The sequence below is a fragment of the Tyto alba genome, unplaced genomic scaffold (assembly GCF_018691265.1).
Source record: "Tyto alba isolate M040663 unplaced genomic scaffold, T.alba_DEE_v4.0 Super-Scaffold_48, whole genome shotgun sequence".
Taxonomy (NCBI): domain Eukaryota; kingdom Metazoa; phylum Chordata; class Aves; order Strigiformes; family Tytonidae; genus Tyto; species Tyto alba.
In genome coordinates, this window is record NW_024881324.1 from 14,794,336 (window position 1) to 14,813,321 (window position 18,986).

Here is an 18,986-nt window from a genome sequence, read left to right on the forward strand (position 1 = left end):
GTCAGCTGCTTTAGGCTGCGTTCAGCAGAATTAAAACAACAACAATGAAACCCCCAAACTGGAATCCCCCCTCCTTTCCAGCCTCCATCACCTCTAGGGAGAATGCAGGAAAACCAACACATTTAGAACCATTAACTCTTAAAATAGCCGAATTTCCTCCAGTAGAAAAAACGCAAATTATTACACTCATGAGTTCAGGATATTTATATATTATATGAATCGATGAATAAACAGGTCATAGCGCTACAGCCATCGTCCCTCGGAAGGCAAGCGCTCGGTTTAGAAGAAACGACATCGCCGTTTTCCCCTCACCGTTCCTGGAATTTATTTACTTGCCAGAACGTTTAAGCGGCCGAGTTTAATTTTTTTTTTTTTTTAAATAAATATTTGAAATAAGGAAAAAGAAGAATGTTTTCCAGTGAACGATAATGTAAAAGTACTGATAATATCGTCCAAAGCAGAAGAGAATTGTTTAAACAATGTCGGTGCTTGCAAGATTGCCCAGTATAAATACATTCGCGCTGCCTTTTTGATGCTTCTACTGGAACTCTTTTGCTGTATATATTCGTGTGTGTGTGTATGGATATGTATTTTCCCCGCTCCGACTGCGTGCAGTGGGTCTGCAGCTGCACGCCGGCGGCAGGGCCACGCCGCGCGGGGACGTGGGTGCGCGGCCGCGCAGGGACGCGCTGCGCGGGTGCGGGCGAGAGGAGCCGGGCGCTCGCCCTCCTCGCCTCTGCCAGCGCGGAGCCGCTCGCCCTTCTCCCTCAGCGAGGATTTATGGAAGTGCTCTCGGCCAGCGCTTCCAACCTCGCCTTTCAAGAATGGGGTGGATTTAAAACCGAATAACGAATTGCAGAAAAATTACGGCTTTCTCCCGACGCCGTTCCCCGCCCCCCAAGCGCTCCGCCGTGGGGTGTAGGGGGAGAGGGGGGAGGCCTCACGGAGCGGGGAGGGGTGGGGGGGGCGCAACGCGGAATCAACCGGTGCGAGCTCATTAGCAAAGCAAAGGTTGCAATTAGCGTGTGCTGCTGCGAACCGACCTCTCCCCCGCCCGCCTTCCCTAGCCCCCATCACCAAATAATTGCAAAGTATCTGTTGATGTTTTATTTCCACCCGTCAAAACGTTGGAGCTCTGCCTGCTCCAGCGCTCCGTTCGGGGTTTTGTGGTGTCTGGAGACAATGCTCCGCCAGCGACCGACCAGAGGTGAAGGGGGGTCACAAGGGGGGGTGCGGGCAGGGACCGCGGCCCTGCGAGCGGCTGGGGGCCTCCCCTCGCCTCCCAACCCCTGCAAACCTGCAACCCGGGGGGGGGGGAAGGTAGGGGGGTTAAGGGGGGGAATGCAACCCCCCCCTCGCCGCTCTGCCTCCGGTGCCCGCCTCCCCGGCCGGGCGAGGAGGGGGAAGAGGATGTGACCCCCCATGTCCGCCCGGGGGGACGCGGCTGCTTTATGTGCAAGGGGTCCCCCGGTGTGTCCCCCCCCCCCTCCCCCCTCCAACTTACAACTAAATTTTATTTTTCTAAGGACACTTACGGCAATCGACCCGCCGCTGTGCGCGCCCGGAGCTGGCCGCGGAGCCGTCTCCCACCACCGGCCTGCCCTCTCCGGCGTGTCCGTGCCCTAGTAGCGGGGCTGCTCCCCGCTCAGCGCCCCCCCCCCCACCCCCCTTTCGCTTGTACCCGTTCGGGCTGACTCTGCGAGCGTGTATTTTTAGACGGCGCTGGAGGTTTTGCTCCGCGACCCCGAGGAAACCCCCGTCGCTTTGTCTCGCCGGCCTTCCGCGCCGGGGCCGGGGAGGAGGGCGGCGGGGGGGCCCCGGGACAGGACCGACCCCCTCCCCGGCCCCTTGGCAGAGGCGGCGGGGGCTTGCGCGCCTGCGGAGCGACCCCACCGAAGGCCTCCGCTACGCAGCTTCTTCCCTGCGGGGGTTTTGCAGCCCTCGAGTGGCCGGTGGTTCCGAGCGCCCCGGAAAAGCCTTAGGAGAGGGGAAAAAAAAAATATTATTCCTAATATTAATTTAATAATCATAATAATGCTTTCGTGGCCGTTTTGCCTTTTGCAGGGCAGGCTCGGGGGGTGTGTGTGTGTGTGTGTCAGCGGCCCGCACGGCGGAGGCGAGGGCCTGAGTTACGGCTGCGAGGTGCGGGGCGGCGGCAGCGCTGACAGGCAGCGGGCGCGGGGGAGGGACCCCGTCTTTCGCTGCTCGTAACTCCCGGCCCTGCGGAGCCGGGAGCCGCAGGCAGGGTTGGGCTGGCTCTCCCGAGCGGGCCCCGGACCCCCCCCCCAACCCGCTGGGCAGGAGCTGGGCCCGCTCTCCTCTCCCTGCCCGCCTGAAGCCCCTCGCCCCGACAGGGCGTACTCCCGGGCAGCCCCCCCGGCACCCAGCGCTGCCGTTACTATGCCGCTTCTCCCCGTAGTAGCGGCGCGGGGTGATCCTCTCCGCTTTCCACGACGCGGCCGAACAGGCTGCCCGGGAGGGGGCCGGCCCGCAGCGGGCGGCCGGGCCCACCCGTGTCCGCGCTGGCAGGCAGGGCGGCCGTGGGCTGGACCCGGCGAGCCACCGGCCTTTCCCGGCCGGTGCTGCCGATCCGCAGCCGGCAGAACCGGGCTCAGCGTTTCTTAGACGTGCCGGGGAGCAAAAGCAAAACGCCACCTTTGCCGTTTGCTCTGTTCGCTGCTGCGGGTGGTGGGACGCTTGGGGAGGGCAGGGGGGACAGGGGGCACGCTCCGTTATTTACCCCGGGAGCTGCCCTTTATAAATTAAGGAAGCTGTAATGACCCCAGATGAGACATGAGACGGGCAGAGGGGGGATCTTTGCATACGTGGACGCACAAAACGCTTGACATACACATTAAACGGATGTACAGAACATTAGTCTGTAACCGGTATATTAGCTACATATATCAACTCCCTAAATCTCCGCGTGTTTTATGAAATGAATTTATTTATTTCGTTTTCAAGAAGTGATCCCGTGGTAATTACCAAGAGTGGTAGTTTAGGAGGTATTCAAAATTGGGCAGGAACGTGGTGGTGAGGAAACCGAAAAGCAGTTCAGACCTTTGCCAAATTATAAAAAGCAGCGGGGCAGTGCCGGGATGCACATTTTGTCATGTCATAACCAGAAGCATTTTTTTTTTTAGTTTTTTGTTGTTTTTTTTTTTTTAATACAAAAGCAGCAAAAAGACTTCCAGTACAAGGTCACTGGAGGGACTGCTTGGTCTAGAACCAATTTTTGCCTTCTCATCCCTTTTCCCGCTCGCTCACTAATATAGAGACTGAAAACGAAGAATAAAAAGGCTTCTCTTGAATGCGCCACAGTTAGAGATGCCAAAGAAAAAAACCCTGAGGTCGAAGGAAAACTGGCAGTTTATGTAAAAGTTCCCAGCCTTCTGTGGAGATGTGTGAACTAATATTCAGATGTACCAGCAAGCCTTCCAGTGAATCACTGCAAGCAAAAAATAGTTCCCAGCAATACCTCGTCATAAAAGTGCTTTAATACTTTTTTTTTTTTTAATGTATTAATATTATTATTACGTGCGCCACCAAAGATCCGCCACCCCCTGCAGCCTGTGACCGCTTGTCCGAGGGGCTGTGGAGGGGGGGCCACTGCTGGGCACGGTGGGGGGGGGACACCCCCTCGGCTGTGGGGGTGTGCGGCAGCAGCCTGCAGAACATGGCCACGGGTGGGTGCCCACGGCACAGGGGCGACCACGCACCGCCGGGGTTGTGTGACAGACCCACGCGGTGTCAATGCTGCGGGGGAAGGCAGCTAATGCAAAGGACATGCACCCACAGCCGGGGCGGGAGCCTTATTGTTATTTTACTCTAAAAAAAGGGGCAGCTGTGGAGTTGAACCCGTTCGAGGGGAAAAAACCACCCCAGGAGGCTTTGTAGGAATATACCCACGTGTGGAGGTATGCACGCGGCGGGGTGGGTGGCAATGGGTGCGTGACACCATGCATCCCCTGCACCGTGGGGAGCTCCAGGCCTCCCCACCGACGGGGTGTCCGCGACTCACTTGGCATTGCTTTATACTGGGGGAGGCCCGATGCACCGTGGAGACTGTGCGTGGGGGGCCGGAGAGCACCCCACGCGTGGGGCGCCGCTCGGAGCGAGTGCGACAGGGACGTGTCTCCCTCTGCGCTGCTCCCCCCCCTCTCCACGCTGCCAGGGCGTGCATGCTGTGCACCTGTAGCGGGGCACCCCACGCAGCCCCCCCCCCCCCCCCCCCCCCAGCCTCCCACGGTTCTCTTTCCCCATGTGCTGGGGCGGCCACGCTCCTCCTCGCCCCCGCGGGGACAGCCCTGAAGGAAGCGGCTGCTCCGGCTGCGCGCCGCGCATTTTCCGTGGCACCTCTGGTAAAGGCCTGCCTTTCCCGCCGGGCACACAGAGCCCCCTCTCCCCCTCTCTCCAGCAGCCCGGCTCCTCCCAAGCTGCTCCCCAGCCCCATCCTGTCCCCCCACAACATTTCCATCACGAAACCGCTGCTCCCAGCTCCGTGCTCAGCTTCCCCCCTCCATCGCTCCACTTTTAACCACACCCCCCTCCCCCCCAATACAGAGTGAAAAAGCAAGAGGTGCAGTCAGAGATGATGTATCTCCCGCCGTGCGTATCTCACCCTTTGCTCACTTGGAGGCATAAAACTAAAATGATGGGAGTAGTTGGTGGGTGGAAGATCCTAAACCAACGGGAAATGTATGGGCTTGACGACCTCTGGATAACCCAGGTACCTTGGCAAGAAAAGTGCAAAAATATTTACTCACCTTGAAGTTTCTATTTTTTTTTTTTAAGCTTTTTTATTCATTTTGTTTTTATTTCTTAAGTCATCTTTTGAGATGGTTCAAGCTCCTGTCTGAGGTCTAATTATAGTAAGCAGGAAGAGGATGGAAGGGGAATGGGTTGGTTCTGGGGAGGGGAAAAACCAAAACACCCTAAACCCCCGCATTGGGAAGGTGCTGGACAAAAAGGCTTTCTGTGACTCACACACATTGTGAAATGAAGATCTGAAAAACTCTTATGAGCCCCCTCTGACTGGTTTGAAAGCGATTCCAGCAATTAGGAATTAATTCGGCATGGTCAAAAGGCGATTTCGCTGAAAGTTGTATCAAGTTATCCAAACTTTTACAGAGTTCAAGTGGTGGAAATGGGCCGCTGGGGTGGAGGTAAGGCTGCAGGAAAGAAAAACAAGGAGTGTTAAGGAAAGGCAGAAGAGGGGAAGCTGTGGAGCAAGGGCCGGAGGGATGGTGAGCCCACGTTAGCACCAGAGGTTTGCTGCTGCTGTTGCTGGAGGAGAGGGGAGGTGGGACACAGGGGAGGCTTTTGTTTGTCAAATGGGAGAAAGTACTAAAAATGTGCTGGAGAACCTAGGTAATAGGAAGATGAGTTTTAATTAAAAAAAAGGAAATCAGTGGGCTTGCTGGCCAGTCAGTACTTCAGGTACAGTACTGGGGGGTGGGGCGTGACCCCTCCTCAGTTAATAGCAGGAGCCAGAGGTAGCCCAGGCAGGGCTGACCCTGGGATGATCTGTGGGGTGAGAGGCACTGGGAATGTGTGGAGGATGGAGCAGGGGGTAAAACTGGGCTTTCATGCCCAGGCAGGCCAGCAATAAAACCATCACGGGGAGGGGCGGCCACCCGCCCTGGCCCCGGTAGCTCGTGGCGGTGCTGGCCGTGGGGTGAGCCCCCAGAACAGGTCCCGCGGCACCCGCCAGGCCCAGCTGGGTCTCAGGCGTTGGGGTTGTTCTTCATGAGCTCCACGTCGGCGTCCACCATTTCCCTCACCAGCTCCTGTGAGGAGGGAGAGAGGCAGATGAGGGCCCCGAAGCAGGGGACAAACAAGCAGCACATCAGGAGCGTCCCGGGGCACGATGAGCCCCCCCAGACCTCCACAGCAGGACAAGGAGGGGACGGGGCTTTGCTGGGGCCCTGGCCCCAGCGTGTGTGCACTGGGGGTGCCCATCACTGCCGTGGTGGCTGCCGGCTTCAAAGCAAGAACCCAGGCAGGGGCACCAAAAACGGGACTTCTCGGTGTGCCTGAGACACCCCACACTGAGGGCCCACTCCCCCGCCCCTTCCCCTCCCCCTCCCCATGGACTGCTTTTAGAAGACACGAACACCGGGCAGGTACAAAGCACGCCAGAAAGGCCACTCACATCAAACGTGACTCTCGGCTTCCAGTTCAGCTTTCGTCTGGCTTTGGTACAGTCCCCCTGCAGAAAATCCTGCGGAAGAGAAGAGAGAAGCGCTGTGAGAAGCATCCACCTTCCCTTCCTCAGTGGCTGCCCTGTTGCTCACGCTTCCTCACCAGCCGAGCGCGGCCGTCGGACTCTTCCAAGGAAAAAATATTTCTCTTCAAGATGCAATTTTAGTGGAAACTCATATGCCTATAAATCACCAGGAGGCAGCATCCTTTCACCAGGCTATTTCAGATCGAAAGAGTTATTCTTTGTTTTCGTGTGCGCGCGGGGTTTGAACTCCAGCCTTACGGCCACATAATAGTGAACATTTTATAAGTTGTCATGTGTCTTAGTCATGCTATTGAATGAGCTGTTTCAAATTCTTCTTTCCCCCATTTGTTTAAATAATGTAAATCACAGAGCAAACATGACAACTAGTCTCTTTCAAATAAAAACGTGATCACAGACAGATGATGCTTGAAAGACTGTTATGAATATGGGTAACCATATGCAACAGTAGTAAACATCCAGCTTTTAAATGCCTGCATCTTTTTTTCTAGAATACTTTGAGCATCCACATGCAAAGAAAGTCTAAATATCTCATAAATTAAGAGAAATTATTGTGAAACCATTACAGAAACCAAGACTTTGGTCATACTCACTGTACTGTTCTTGAAAGTGCAACCACACCAAAACAATCCTACAACCAGTCATCAAAAATAATGTAACAAAATTAAACAAAGAAAAAAGATCCTTTGACTGCATTCCTAATTGAATGAATAAGCTGACTGCATCTTCTTTTAAAATGTGAATGCTGTTTTTAAATAGCTTTTTCCAGCTGTATGTGTTGATTTAATAAAATACATCATCTCTCCCCACAAGCTTCATTTCTCTGTAGCAGTAAATACTACAATCATATCTGTCTAGGTTTAAAGAAAACCAAACAAACCCAACTTTGTTACAGAACAACAAGGGTAAGGCTGAATTCTGCTCTTGCATTTGACTTTATGGTGGCAACACAGCAGGCTTTCCAGAAAAATGCCTGGACTGCCTTTCTTCTCCCTCTTCCACTCTCTGGCCAGCGGTGGAGCTAACGAGCATTTTCTGGCTGTAGTTGTATTTTTTTTTTTTTTTTTTAAAAAAAAAAACCTGTACTGCCTGCACACTACATTTTTCAGACGCTATCTTTTGTGCATGTGTGGTTCAGGTCATGCTAACTTCCAAAATCACCTCATCCTGTGCAGTAAAATGTAGGAAATTCTTCTTCATAACAGTGCTCCAGAAAGCTAGACAGCTCGCTTCCAGGAGCAGAGGAAATCCACCAAAGGAAATATTGCACCGAAGAAGGGGATGTGGAACAAACACGTCTGCCGAGACTATTCCAGGCAGCATTTTTACTAGTTCAGTCTTTAGGCTAAAAACATTTCAGCTTGTCTTCAGAAAAGAGTAAACAGATGGATCAGAACAAAATGATATGAAAATAAAAAATGCTGTGATTTCCTTAAATTAGACTAAATGATTTCCTACTGCAGCCCTATAATGGGTTTTTAGAAACTGCAGCAGACATTTGAGGCCAAGTCATGCAAAACCACATCAACTTGAGGGATCCCCTGGAGGGTCGTGTGAATATGGATTGCAAAATCTGGTTTGAAATGGGAAAGACGCCCACTGACTTTGATAAAATTTGGATCAGACCCTAATGTGCTCATGGAGGTATGCCTTTTATCTGGAGTTCAGTTTAATTTACATTATATACGTGTGTGTATATATGTGCCTGGAAACAAGGAAATCCTTCTTAAAATAATAATTTCAGTATAAAAACAATTGCCTTCGATTCAGTCCTAATTCAAGCCATTAGCTAGAAGTGAAGTGTTTTAATACCACCTAGTTTTAAGTCATAAAAGCCATATCATAAAATTTAGAGTTTCATTTTTATAAATGCTGTGTAAGTAATAGTCTTACATCCACAATCTTTATATCAAAAACATTATTTGAAACCCAGCCTTATCTGGGATACTGGCTTCCCACTTAAAAAAAAATGGACCAGGAAGAACAGAATGAATTGCCACCGCCTGCTGTATGTAGCTGCAGTCTGCTTTTGAACAGCTTGGGAGCAGTCTTTTAACTTTCTTGGACAAATGCTTTTTGTTAAAACAGATTATCTACAAAAGTGCTTTACCTACTTCCAGCCCTTCATTTAAAAACATAAACACTCAGCTGCAGAATAGGCCAAAATAAGATTGGGGGGGAGGTTGCAAATCAATAAAAATTAAGTTATTTGCAGTGCTGGATTATACATAGAGGTAACACAAACAACTAGTGTATTAAATTCATTTAAGTATAAAAAGAAGTATTTTTTTCTTTAAAAAATACTTTCACATGCTCTAAGAATGATGCAGTAACGGTATTATGGCCTAATCTGTGAGCAAAAAAAAAACCAACCAGATTTAATATATATGATAATACAAATTCCCCAGCTGACTTAGGTTAAAAGATTTTAAATGGCTCTCCTGAAGAAGTTTGTGTACTTTTGAGAAACACTGTTTTGTTTCCTTGATTTCCCTGAAAATAGCATTATGGACAAAATGTCTCCCAGACACTTTTTAAAAGGGTCTTTTACAGAAGTTACTAGGTACAGAGATCAAACGAAACCACACTAACACCATATTGCATCTAAATTCAAGGTTTGACTGTATTCTTATTAGTCAAAGTTTCAACACTGAATGGAAATGATGACTGGAACACAGCTATTCCTGATTAAAGGATTGTATTGCAGTCATGTTTCCTGTATTTTTCTACAAGTAGCTCATAATATGAAAACAATAAGGTAATTACAATAAAATAAGAATATTAAAAAAGCTTCTCTTGGAACAGAAAGGCTGCTTGTTTATATTATTCAAGCCTTTCACTGAAACCAGAGATGCATCTGTCAGGCTTCCAAAAGGAAAAAATCCACAAAAAAAACCCACAACCCAAAAAACCCGCTGGAGTGCCAGTCATTAAAGTGCATTGATTTTTCAGTGTCAGTGCTTCACCTTCTGGAGTTGCAACCAGATCAGAAAGTAAATAAAGAAGAGGTGAGGTTCCACTGGAGAAGACCTGGATTTTTTTTTTGGGGTGGGAAGGTGGGATGGGATGGAGGGGTGTTCTCGAAAACCAGATGCTGCTGCTGAATGTAAACTGCCCAGTATCCCTATTCCTGAAGAAAAGGCACCTGACGAAATGACACCACTTCATGTTTTGTATTCCTGCAGGTTAAGTTTTTCTGTGGCGTTGTGCTCTACATACTGACAGGAAAACAAAGCCCTTTGACTCTGTGAAAACCCTGAGGATTTAGATACAGAGCTGAGAATTTGCAAACCTGAAAGCACTGATTAAGACTTTCGGTTGTTTTTAGAGTACTCAGATCATGAACATCAAATTAAGTCTTTGCTTTTAGTTATCCACTTTGGGAGGAACAAGCCTTTATTTTCCAGGCAAATACAGTTAATGTAAGTGAATAGTAATGACAAGTTTTACCTGCAAGCTAAGAATTGGAAACAACATTCAGGTAAATACTTAAAGGGAAGGAAGATGGAAAAGACAGCAGTCAAATTCTCTGTTGCTACTTAATATGAGAGTAAACTCTCCTACGCTTTATATGTACTTCACTGTCATACGAGTGATGCTCAGAGAAAAGAACAAGTTTATCTGATGTGAATTTTTCTGTTTCACCTTTTCTGTAAATGAGGCTGTGTAACTGTGTAGAAAATACCCCATTATTACTAAATCTGATTTTATTATTATTCAGTTTTATTGTCCAAATGCACACACACAAATACATACAGATAAGCAGAGAGAAATTTGTTATGCAATGCAGTAAGGTTTTAAAGTTTTTAAATTTTTTTTTAAAATCATGGGACAAAAATGTAAAATATTTATTGTAAATATCACATTTCCCAAGCTCTTGTTCTGAGTGTCATCATGACTTCTATTTTGACTTGCACAGTGATTGATCTGGTTTCACTGTGCAATGTATCACTGTCTCATTCAATTAACTTTAACTGAAAATTTAAAGCCTCAAGACAATGTGAGAAAAAGGAGATAGCATGGCCTGAAAGAAGGCCAAGGCTTCCTTTATTACTACAGCTTAGCCGATTCCCTTTAAAACGTGCCTTCACTGAAGCCAGCGCCGAGAGCCAGCTTTTGCTCTCTTTCACACCAGAATAAAACTGAGATCAAGTCCTCAGTAAAACACCTGCGATGGAATTGTGCCCAGCTCCACTTGCTGCAGCAGTGACAAGGCTTTACCTCTAAAAATAAACAGACTTGATCTAAGCACAAAACAGTTTTACTGCATCTGAAAAGTGGCCAGGGTTACGTTCACAATCAGCATGACTGCTTGGAAAATGATTTGTTACATTAGAGTTCCCATAAGCAAAGAGCACAGACCCAGCTTGGTGAAGGCTCTGGCTTGCGTGTTTAGTCTCGCACTCTTTTGCTCAAGAAGTTTTATCAGGAAGGATTTTTCAAGAGTCTAGGGGCCAAAGTTTCCTTGCAAGCTCTGCGTGTGTTTTATTTTCCTTATTTCCTTCTTAAAACCGTCACCTTTCAGCTTTAACTCATCCCATTAAAAGAAAAATTAATAAACATAGCTACTTGATTGGACAACTTTAGCTTGCAATTTTGTATTTTCACCATTATCATAGAATAGTTTGGGTTGGAAAGGGCCTTTAAAGGCCATCTAGTCTAACCCTGCCCTGCAGTGAGCAGGGACATCTTCAACTAGATCAAGTTGCTGAGAGCCCCGTCCAACCTAACCTTGAATGTTTCCAGGGTTGGGGCATCCACCACCTCTCTAGGCAACCTGTGCCAGTGTTTCACCACCCTCATCATACAGAATTTCTTATATCTGGTCTAAATCTTTTAGTTTAAAACCATTACCCTTTGTCCTATTGCAACAGGTCCTGCTAAAAAGTTATATCTCTGTACTGTATATATAAAAGTTTATTTTATGAAATAGTCTCCCCCTTGCTGCATTTTTTGGAGCATTTCTCATTGCAGTTTTTAATGAGGGTTCACGTAGCACATCTCAGCAGTAATGTCAGCCCCACAGTATATATGGGTATCTGCTACAGCTCATTGCTCAGCGAACAGCCTTGTTGAAGGGTTTGTTGCAAACTGCCAAGAGACTGCATGCGTTGCTGCCTAGGCAGTTCTCCTACCATCACCCTTACCCCGCCAATTCCCGGGTGTTCTCCTGCACTTGCCACCACCAGGCCTGGGGACGTCGTGTCTTAACCCAGATGCAATGCCGGAGAGTGGTCTCTGTGACTTCAGCCGAGCTATTCCCGGTGCGCTCCGTTAAGAAAAAGCAGTAGGATCCCACTAAGTCAGAGCTGTTAGAGCCTGTAAACGTGCACCTTGCTGGTGCAAAATTCAATGTGCAGTTCAGCTAAGCTCAGATCAAACCCCGGAATGAGTCGCAGTAATAAACACTGTATCTGTCATGCACTTCTTTTCAAGTATTGCTGGAGATACACAAGGCAGACTGCATTGCCTTGATTTCTTTGCAAAGGGTAGTGTTTGTTATAATATCTATAGTGACAGGGAAAAAAAACAGTGTAATTATAAATCAAGAGACTCCTATCTCCATTGTAAATATGAGAAGACTGAAGATAAAACAAATCAATGAGCAAAGCCCAAGCCTAACGAGGAACACAGTAAACTTCTTCAGGAATTTAAGACGAGCCTCAATGTGTCGTTGCTCAGTTTTCATTTTTTTATTTCCACTGTTCTTAGAAAAGCAAAGTTGTGGAGCAGTTAGGGTACCAAGGGAATAGAAGAATGCCAGTGAATTTGGTTCCTGATCTAAATTTGTTTTAATGCAGCATGAACAGACTACTTTCCACTCTTGGGTCAGCAGTCTTTTGCAGAAAGACAGTATTGTTTGCAGAGAACCACAGGAAAAGGCAAAAGGCAAAAGCAACCAATAAGCTGAAACTCACGTATAACTAAATGCTATTTAAAATAAGAGGCATAATATTTTTTTCCCCTAGCATGTTTTCCTATGCAAATCCCCTCCCTATTCAGAAAGTTCCATTTTTACTAAAACCATGTCAAGGAGGAAGGGGAGGGGGAAGGACAACTTGAGGAAAGGGCCGATTCTGTCTGATGCTGAGCCCCTGCACATCCGATGGACCTTGGCAGGCTGCAAGTGCTGGGCATCTTTAGGGTAAGGTGTTATCTCGGGACTCCACTGTTCTCCAGTGATAAGGTGTCAACACAAGCCACACAGTCAATAAAACCTGAGCACAGCCTTCGCCTTTCCTCCGGGAACCAGGGGCGTTAGAACAGCGGCTTTATCTTATCGGTTTGATAATCTTTAATTTCACCAGCTTCCAAAGGGTTAAGGCAAATGAACTCAGAGCAGCAATCAACATTAGGCCGATAATAACACTAATGGAGCTCCTCTCCCTCCTCCTCCTCTTCCCCTCCCTCGCCTGAGCCTTTTCCACTTCACTGCTGCCTATCAGCCCAAACCGAAGCTGAAGCCAGACCTCTCTTTCAATGACAGGGGGTGATAAGAGACACGAAGAAAACAGCAAGCTGTCTGGTCTGCTCAGGAAGTCGGGGCTGGGCGGTATTGTCCATCAGCGGGGCCACGCGGCGGCCGGAGGCCGGGAACAATGCCCTGCTCCGGGGAAATGGGCTCGCTCAGCGCCTGCCCTGGCAGCCCCACCGGCAACGCAGATAAAATGTCGAAGCAGGGGGAGCCGGTCCCGGGTGCCTCGGGAGCCTCGCCGCCAGACCCTAATCGCTTTGATGAAGGCGGTGGCCCGGTTAATCGACGCGAGGCCGCGGCCCGCGCGTCCCTGGGGGGAGAGCTTGTGCAGACCTCGGGCCTGGTGCAAGCGCCAGCGGGGCCGCAGGCGCAGGAGCCCCTCACAGGCCCGAGTGTGGCTCAGGTCTAGCTGTCCTTTTGCCAAGCGAAGCCTGAGAAAACGTCTTGGCCAGTGCTGTCCCTCGAGCTAGATAAAATTCCTCCCGAATTACCGCCTGATATCCCTGAAGCCAGTGCTGAATTTCACTCGCTTTGGATCCGGAGCTGAGCTCGTTCATCAGGAGCCGTCCCACACGGGGATCGGCGTAGCTCTGCGCCGGGGCGTCCCGCTGCGAGTTGGGCCACGGGTGCTTTTGAGGATCCCACGCGGGAGGCAGGCTGAAGGGTGTTCCCCCTGCAGCAGGGAAAGCCCCACACAGCTGGCTGGCGGCTGCTTCCCTCCCCCTGGGTTTGCCCCGAGGCCCAATTCGGCGCTGCTGGGAAGACCTGGAAAGTGTTGCCCGACTTGGATGCAAGCGTAATTGTAACCTCAGCTCATGGCTCTGCGAAACACCGGAGGCTTTCGAACAGTGAGATTGTTTCTAGTTTACAGGAATGACTGCTGGAAAAGCAGGGAACCTCTGGAGGAGAGGAAGAAGATCAAAACCCACCCCGTTTGCCATGTACAGACCATCATTATGGTAGTTCAGGTAGTAGTGCTATACACATAAACAGTTTCTTCTGATACCCAGTCATCCAAATGCACACATCACAGCTAAAAACCTTTAGCATGCCTGCTAAAATGCAAACTAATACTTACATGCTAAAAGTTCTTATGAACCAGACTAAGTTCTTCCAGCACTTCTAACAAAATAGAATTGCCCTTTGCAAATGTTGGTTAAAGGCAGTACTTCTCTCACCGGCCATCACGGCCCTATATGATAGGACACGATGTGTGAGCTGACCCCTGCATGCTTCAAACTAACCTGTGCATAAAGAGCTGTCTGAATAACCTGGATTTTGCACGACATGGGTCAGAAGCATTTGTGCATTTTCTCTTTATAGCAGAGGTTTTGGGGAGGTTGTACGCAAGCATGTTTCTTCAGACTCCCTGGCCAGATGGTAGAGAGAACAGCCATGTGTCGCCTTCACATCACCAAAACCCAAGGCCTTGTGAGGGATGAACCTCTTCCATACCGGTGGAGAGCAGTTGTAGTACAGGAAAAGAACAGGTTCCTTCTCTTTTCACTGCTACCTCCAAGTCCTGCTTCTGTTCACTATTAAATGTGTTTGCTTTTTGATTCACCATGGCCTGTTGTCTACTCTGACAACAATTTTGGGGGGGAGAGTAAGACAATCATATCTTCATCATACATGGTTTTATTGCTACACACAGTATGTATTATTTAGGCAAGGGCACAGTACCTTTAAAAAATATTAAATGTATTTCTTGCAATTTTTGTAATCCACTCTGATTATTTTTTTCATCACTCCCTACTTTTCACATTTTCTGCAAGCATAAGGAAATCACTATGTGAAGCTGTTTGATTTCAGTGGGGTTTATTGTGCTGTAACGGCTGCATTTTTTACTGGAAGTAGAATATGGCCCCTGGGGTTGGCTGTCTTCACTGACTGACATGTCAAGATGAACAGGAAAGCTGATAACCCCAGAAATCCATGCTGCAAGGCTACTTAGTTTATTATCTTCTTTCACTAAAAAATACTTTATTTATAACAATTCATATTGGAAATGTTAATAGGTTTAGTTATCATTGCTAGTCAAATACCGAATGTTAAACAACAAAACAATAAACATTAGGACAACGATCTTGTGTGCTACATATAGATATTGATCTATCTACCTTTAGAATATTAAGCAGCAATTTATGATTAGCAGGATATTACTACTTCATAGGATGGATTCTTTATCTTGCACCAGATGCATTGTTTGTGGTGATTTTACTACCCCTATTCACATTTCTGTAAAAATTAAGGCATTTCTTATGTTAACATCAAAATTATATTGAATTTTTTTTTTTTGAAGGGTGTGCTGTTATGTTTGCCCTAATAAAAATACTAATTTACTCAAAATGTCATTTTTTGTCTAAAGAGCACATCATTGGAAAATTCTAACCCACCTGTAACAGAAATTGCTGTCTTTGCCCTGTGTTCAGTGCTTATCTCACTACTCTGAAGGCTTGGCCATGACTCAGTTTGGGCAGGAGAGATGACATGCCCTTCCTTTCCTGTTATATTGATACCTGAACCTCTGTCCCCCTGAAGCTTGTGGTAAGACTGGGAAGGGGAAAGGGCAGAGAGGGGATGGATACTTCTCTCTTCCTGACTTTCTCCCTGCTGTGGATTAACTAGTACAAAAGAGTTATCATGGAGGGTGGTTAGTCATTTCTTGTTTGAAGAACAGTTGAAAAATACTCCCTCCCTGCAGTCAGGGAGATGAAGAAGGGAGCTGCGACTTCTCTGGACAAAGCAGTTATGTACTGTCCTTTACTGCTGGGTGTTTTTTTAGAAGCAGTCTCCCTCTATACGGTCATAAACCTGACATAATTTATGGGACACATCACCTTCCCCCCCACCCCTCACTGCATTCCAATTTCTCACCAAAACGCCCACCTGATTTGGAAACCCCTTTTAAGACACAATATATGGAAAGAATTTAAGCTGTGAAGGCTTAAAGGGACCTCATGAGCTGAGGCTTTGTTACCTAAGGGAAAAAAAAGAATCAATTTCAAACACAGTATATGGAGGGGACTCAGGACAGGATACCATGGGACTCCTGTCTGCAAAAGTGAAGCTATCCTTGCCCGAAGCAAGCAATGGTCCATGAAAGGGTTAAAATAAAACAAGGTAGGATAATTTCTGAATCTGTGTACGTCCCAAATGTATTCTCCAGCATGCTTGGTAGAGAAGGAAGTCCAAGCAGTGGCCTTTCACATGACATCATAAAAGCCTAATTTATCACCAGCCACCAAACATCTAGAAAATCATAACATCCTTTCAGGAAAACCATGTGCAAAATAATCAGATTTACTTTGATGAAAGCTTTAATGCTTGAGTCCAAGTAGGACACTACAAAGAATAACCCTTTGCAGGTACTGGCATACAATAAAGCAGGTCACATTTAATGCTTCAAACTCACGCTTTATCCATTAAAAGGCTTATGCATTTCCTGCCCATAAACAAACATATTTCTATTCTGCATGTGTGTTCAACCAAGACTGCTAAGACGAAACACTGGCCAGTGGTAATCCTGGTAAGGTAGCCAGCTGAATATTTCCTTTACAGATGAAAAGCATGCTATTGCTGCAATTAAAGGCATTATGCTCCGCACTCTCTTGTCTCAGGGTCCCTTGCAAATGTGTTAGGGATGTGGGCTGAGTATCGACACAGCATCTCACAGCTTTTGAAAGGATAAGGCCCTCCCAGTGCTCTCAGCATCATGGCTATGCTGAACCGAGGGGTGCATTCCACCCAACAACCTCCAAAAAACCTTTGCAAAAGACACTCCTGTCTGTCTATCCAAGACTCTCACTGTTCTGGCTCTTCTGCATCATCAGTTTGTGGTGGCCAGTGTAACCTGACTGTCTTGATGGAAAAATACTGCTCACCAAGCAGTAGATCTCCGTAAAATCAATTGGTTTCACATTTGCAAATGAAATCAAATAAGTCCACATTTTGTGTTGATTAGGTAGACAAAACAGACCACAAAGCAGTTAATGAATGGCTACAAATACCAGTTACATGGCATTCAAGATTTTTTTTGTCTGTAACGTAAGTTGGTCGGTGTGTATTTAAAGATGCAGATTCCAATAGCCATTCAGTTCACTGATCCTGCTGCTTAATAATCTGACCCTTAGGCTCCTGCTGGTCAATGGCCACAGGTTCTTCTGGTCTGACTGGAAAAATAACCGGATTTTCCACACCATTCTTGGTAGTTTGTTGTTGCATGTTCTCTGATCTTGGTTAATAAAAATAACTTCCTATTACATTTCCTGCACAGGAAAGCCTGGAAAAAAAAAATTGTAGTTTTTTCTATTCTATCTTTCACTTTCTTTCAGAGCAGACATCCAATTCACCACAAAATCTTCCAAGAAATCAATAAAATCGATACAATTATTTTATTTTATTTTAAAGATCGATATTTTGCTCTCTTCCATCCTTCTCTTTCCTTGATACTTAGTTTTTCTCACTTCCCTTATTTAAATGTTTCCCATGTTTTATCTAATTTATTTTCCAGTAAAATCCCATTGATTTCTTTTTATTGTATGACATTTTTCTTTCCCAATTTAATGTCTCTCCCAATCACTCTCTTTCACTCAAACTCCTCCCATTTCCCTTTTGAGCATTGTTCTTCTGTTCCTCACAAACATTCTCTTAAACCTGGCCTTACTTCCCCATCTTTCTTTCACCCTCAAAATATGGCACCTCACACCGAGATTTTGTTCTCTTCTAATTTCTGCTATAGTTATGTTCTCACTCTAATATTTTTTCCTTATTTCACCCCCGCCACCAGGTACTCTCTATGTATCCTCACAGACTTGTTCCTTTTCCTTTTCCAGTGGTAATCCATCACGTACCAGTGCCAGATTTCTCTTCACTCAGGTTCTGAATTTTGTGTAGAATATTGCAGAGTTTGGGAAACAATTTATATTACCACTAATACAGCAGAGGTTTGCTGAAAGGGCTGAAAATATGTTGAAGTTTTTAAAAAGCAAAAAGATCTCCTAAAGCTTACAGTGGCAGTTTCAGTAGTAGTAAAAAGCAGATTCATTTACTGGTATTACTGTTCACAGTAGCTGACTAAAAAATTCCACAGATTTGGCAGTGCGTTCACCATATATACTTTAAAAGCGTGCATAATATGCTCTGTTTCTTTCCAAAGCATCACCAAATGCAAATAGCACTTCTTGAAATCTGTCCTCTCAATGACCTTCTTCTCTTAAACACTTTCAATTAAACAAGAAAGGAATTTTTGATCTGCTACCAAAAAATTCTTCATTATTTCACCCTGCAGCAGTCAAATACGGAAGAGCATTACAGAATAAAAACAGCTAGTATTTTTCTAATGGTTCTGCCCTACTTACCAAACCTCCTTTAGTTCCACAACTAAAAAGCAAGCAAACTACTCATACACAGCAGTAAGCATGGGCTCAGAATACTCCAATGCTTTCACATATATAGCATTTAAAATGCGAGATGCCTCATCCATCACTTGTTTTCTTTACAAGGAAAGTGTCTCTTGAGACCATTCACACAGGAATCATCTATTGACAAGTTTTGATATGAAAGACAGAGCTGTTTCTCAGACAAGCAATCCTATTTTTCATTCACATTTTGGCACAGCAGAGATGCCAGGTAAGGGTCCCAACACATTGCCCAGACACAGAAATGGCAGCCCTTTCTCTGAAAAATCTATCAAAGTCAAATATCACGTCCTGGAATATTCTGTTAGAATTAATCTACAGCTCGCATCTCTTTTCCAGCGCAGGTCACCAATAAACTTTATGGCTTGGTTTACTTTGATGTATTCCAATGTAATGGGCAATATGTACGAACACATAAAGCCATGAATGACAGAACTGGCATGTATCTACTGAGAATCTAAAAAGCAGCTAAGAAAGCTAGATGAACAACTTGGCAGCTTAATTTCACTTGTAACCCGAGCAAGACTTCAACTAGATGTAATACCATTTAGACAAAATAGAACTGCTTCATAGCAGCACTATGATGACTATGAAGGACCACCAGAGAAGAAAGATACAGTTTTTATGTAATTAAGCAATACTGATGACATTAAAATGGAAAGAAAGCACTGTGATCCCCATTACACAAATGTGGATGGGGGGTGATTTAGGGACTTGCCTAACACCTTGGAATGAAAGGGAGGATCAAGAAGAGAACCCAAGCTGTATCCCACCACTTCATTCTGATATGTAGCTTACTACAGATTAAGCATCTGTCATAATTGGCCCTGAATAAGTCCTTGCA

At 46.4% G+C, this 18,986-nt stretch overlaps 1 protein-coding gene across 1 annotated transcript in view; it reads right to left on the reverse strand.

The window, feature by feature from the left end:
• Positions 1-4,779: 4,779 nt before the first annotated feature.
• The window catches only part of GMDS (GDP-mannose 4,6-dehydratase), a 427,214-nt gene continuing 413,007 nt past the window's right edge, over positions 4,780-18,986 (reverse strand). Inside the window, exons 10-11 of the mRNA XM_032991929.2 lie at positions 6,155-6,223; positions 4,780-5,789 (exon numbers count right to left, since the gene is read on the reverse strand). Of these exons, the coding sequence (XP_032847820.2) occupies positions 5,727-5,789; positions 6,155-6,223 (132 nt within the window). The 3' untranslated portion in view covers positions 4,780-5,726. The remainder of the gene's footprint in view (positions 5,790-6,154; positions 6,224-18,986) is intronic.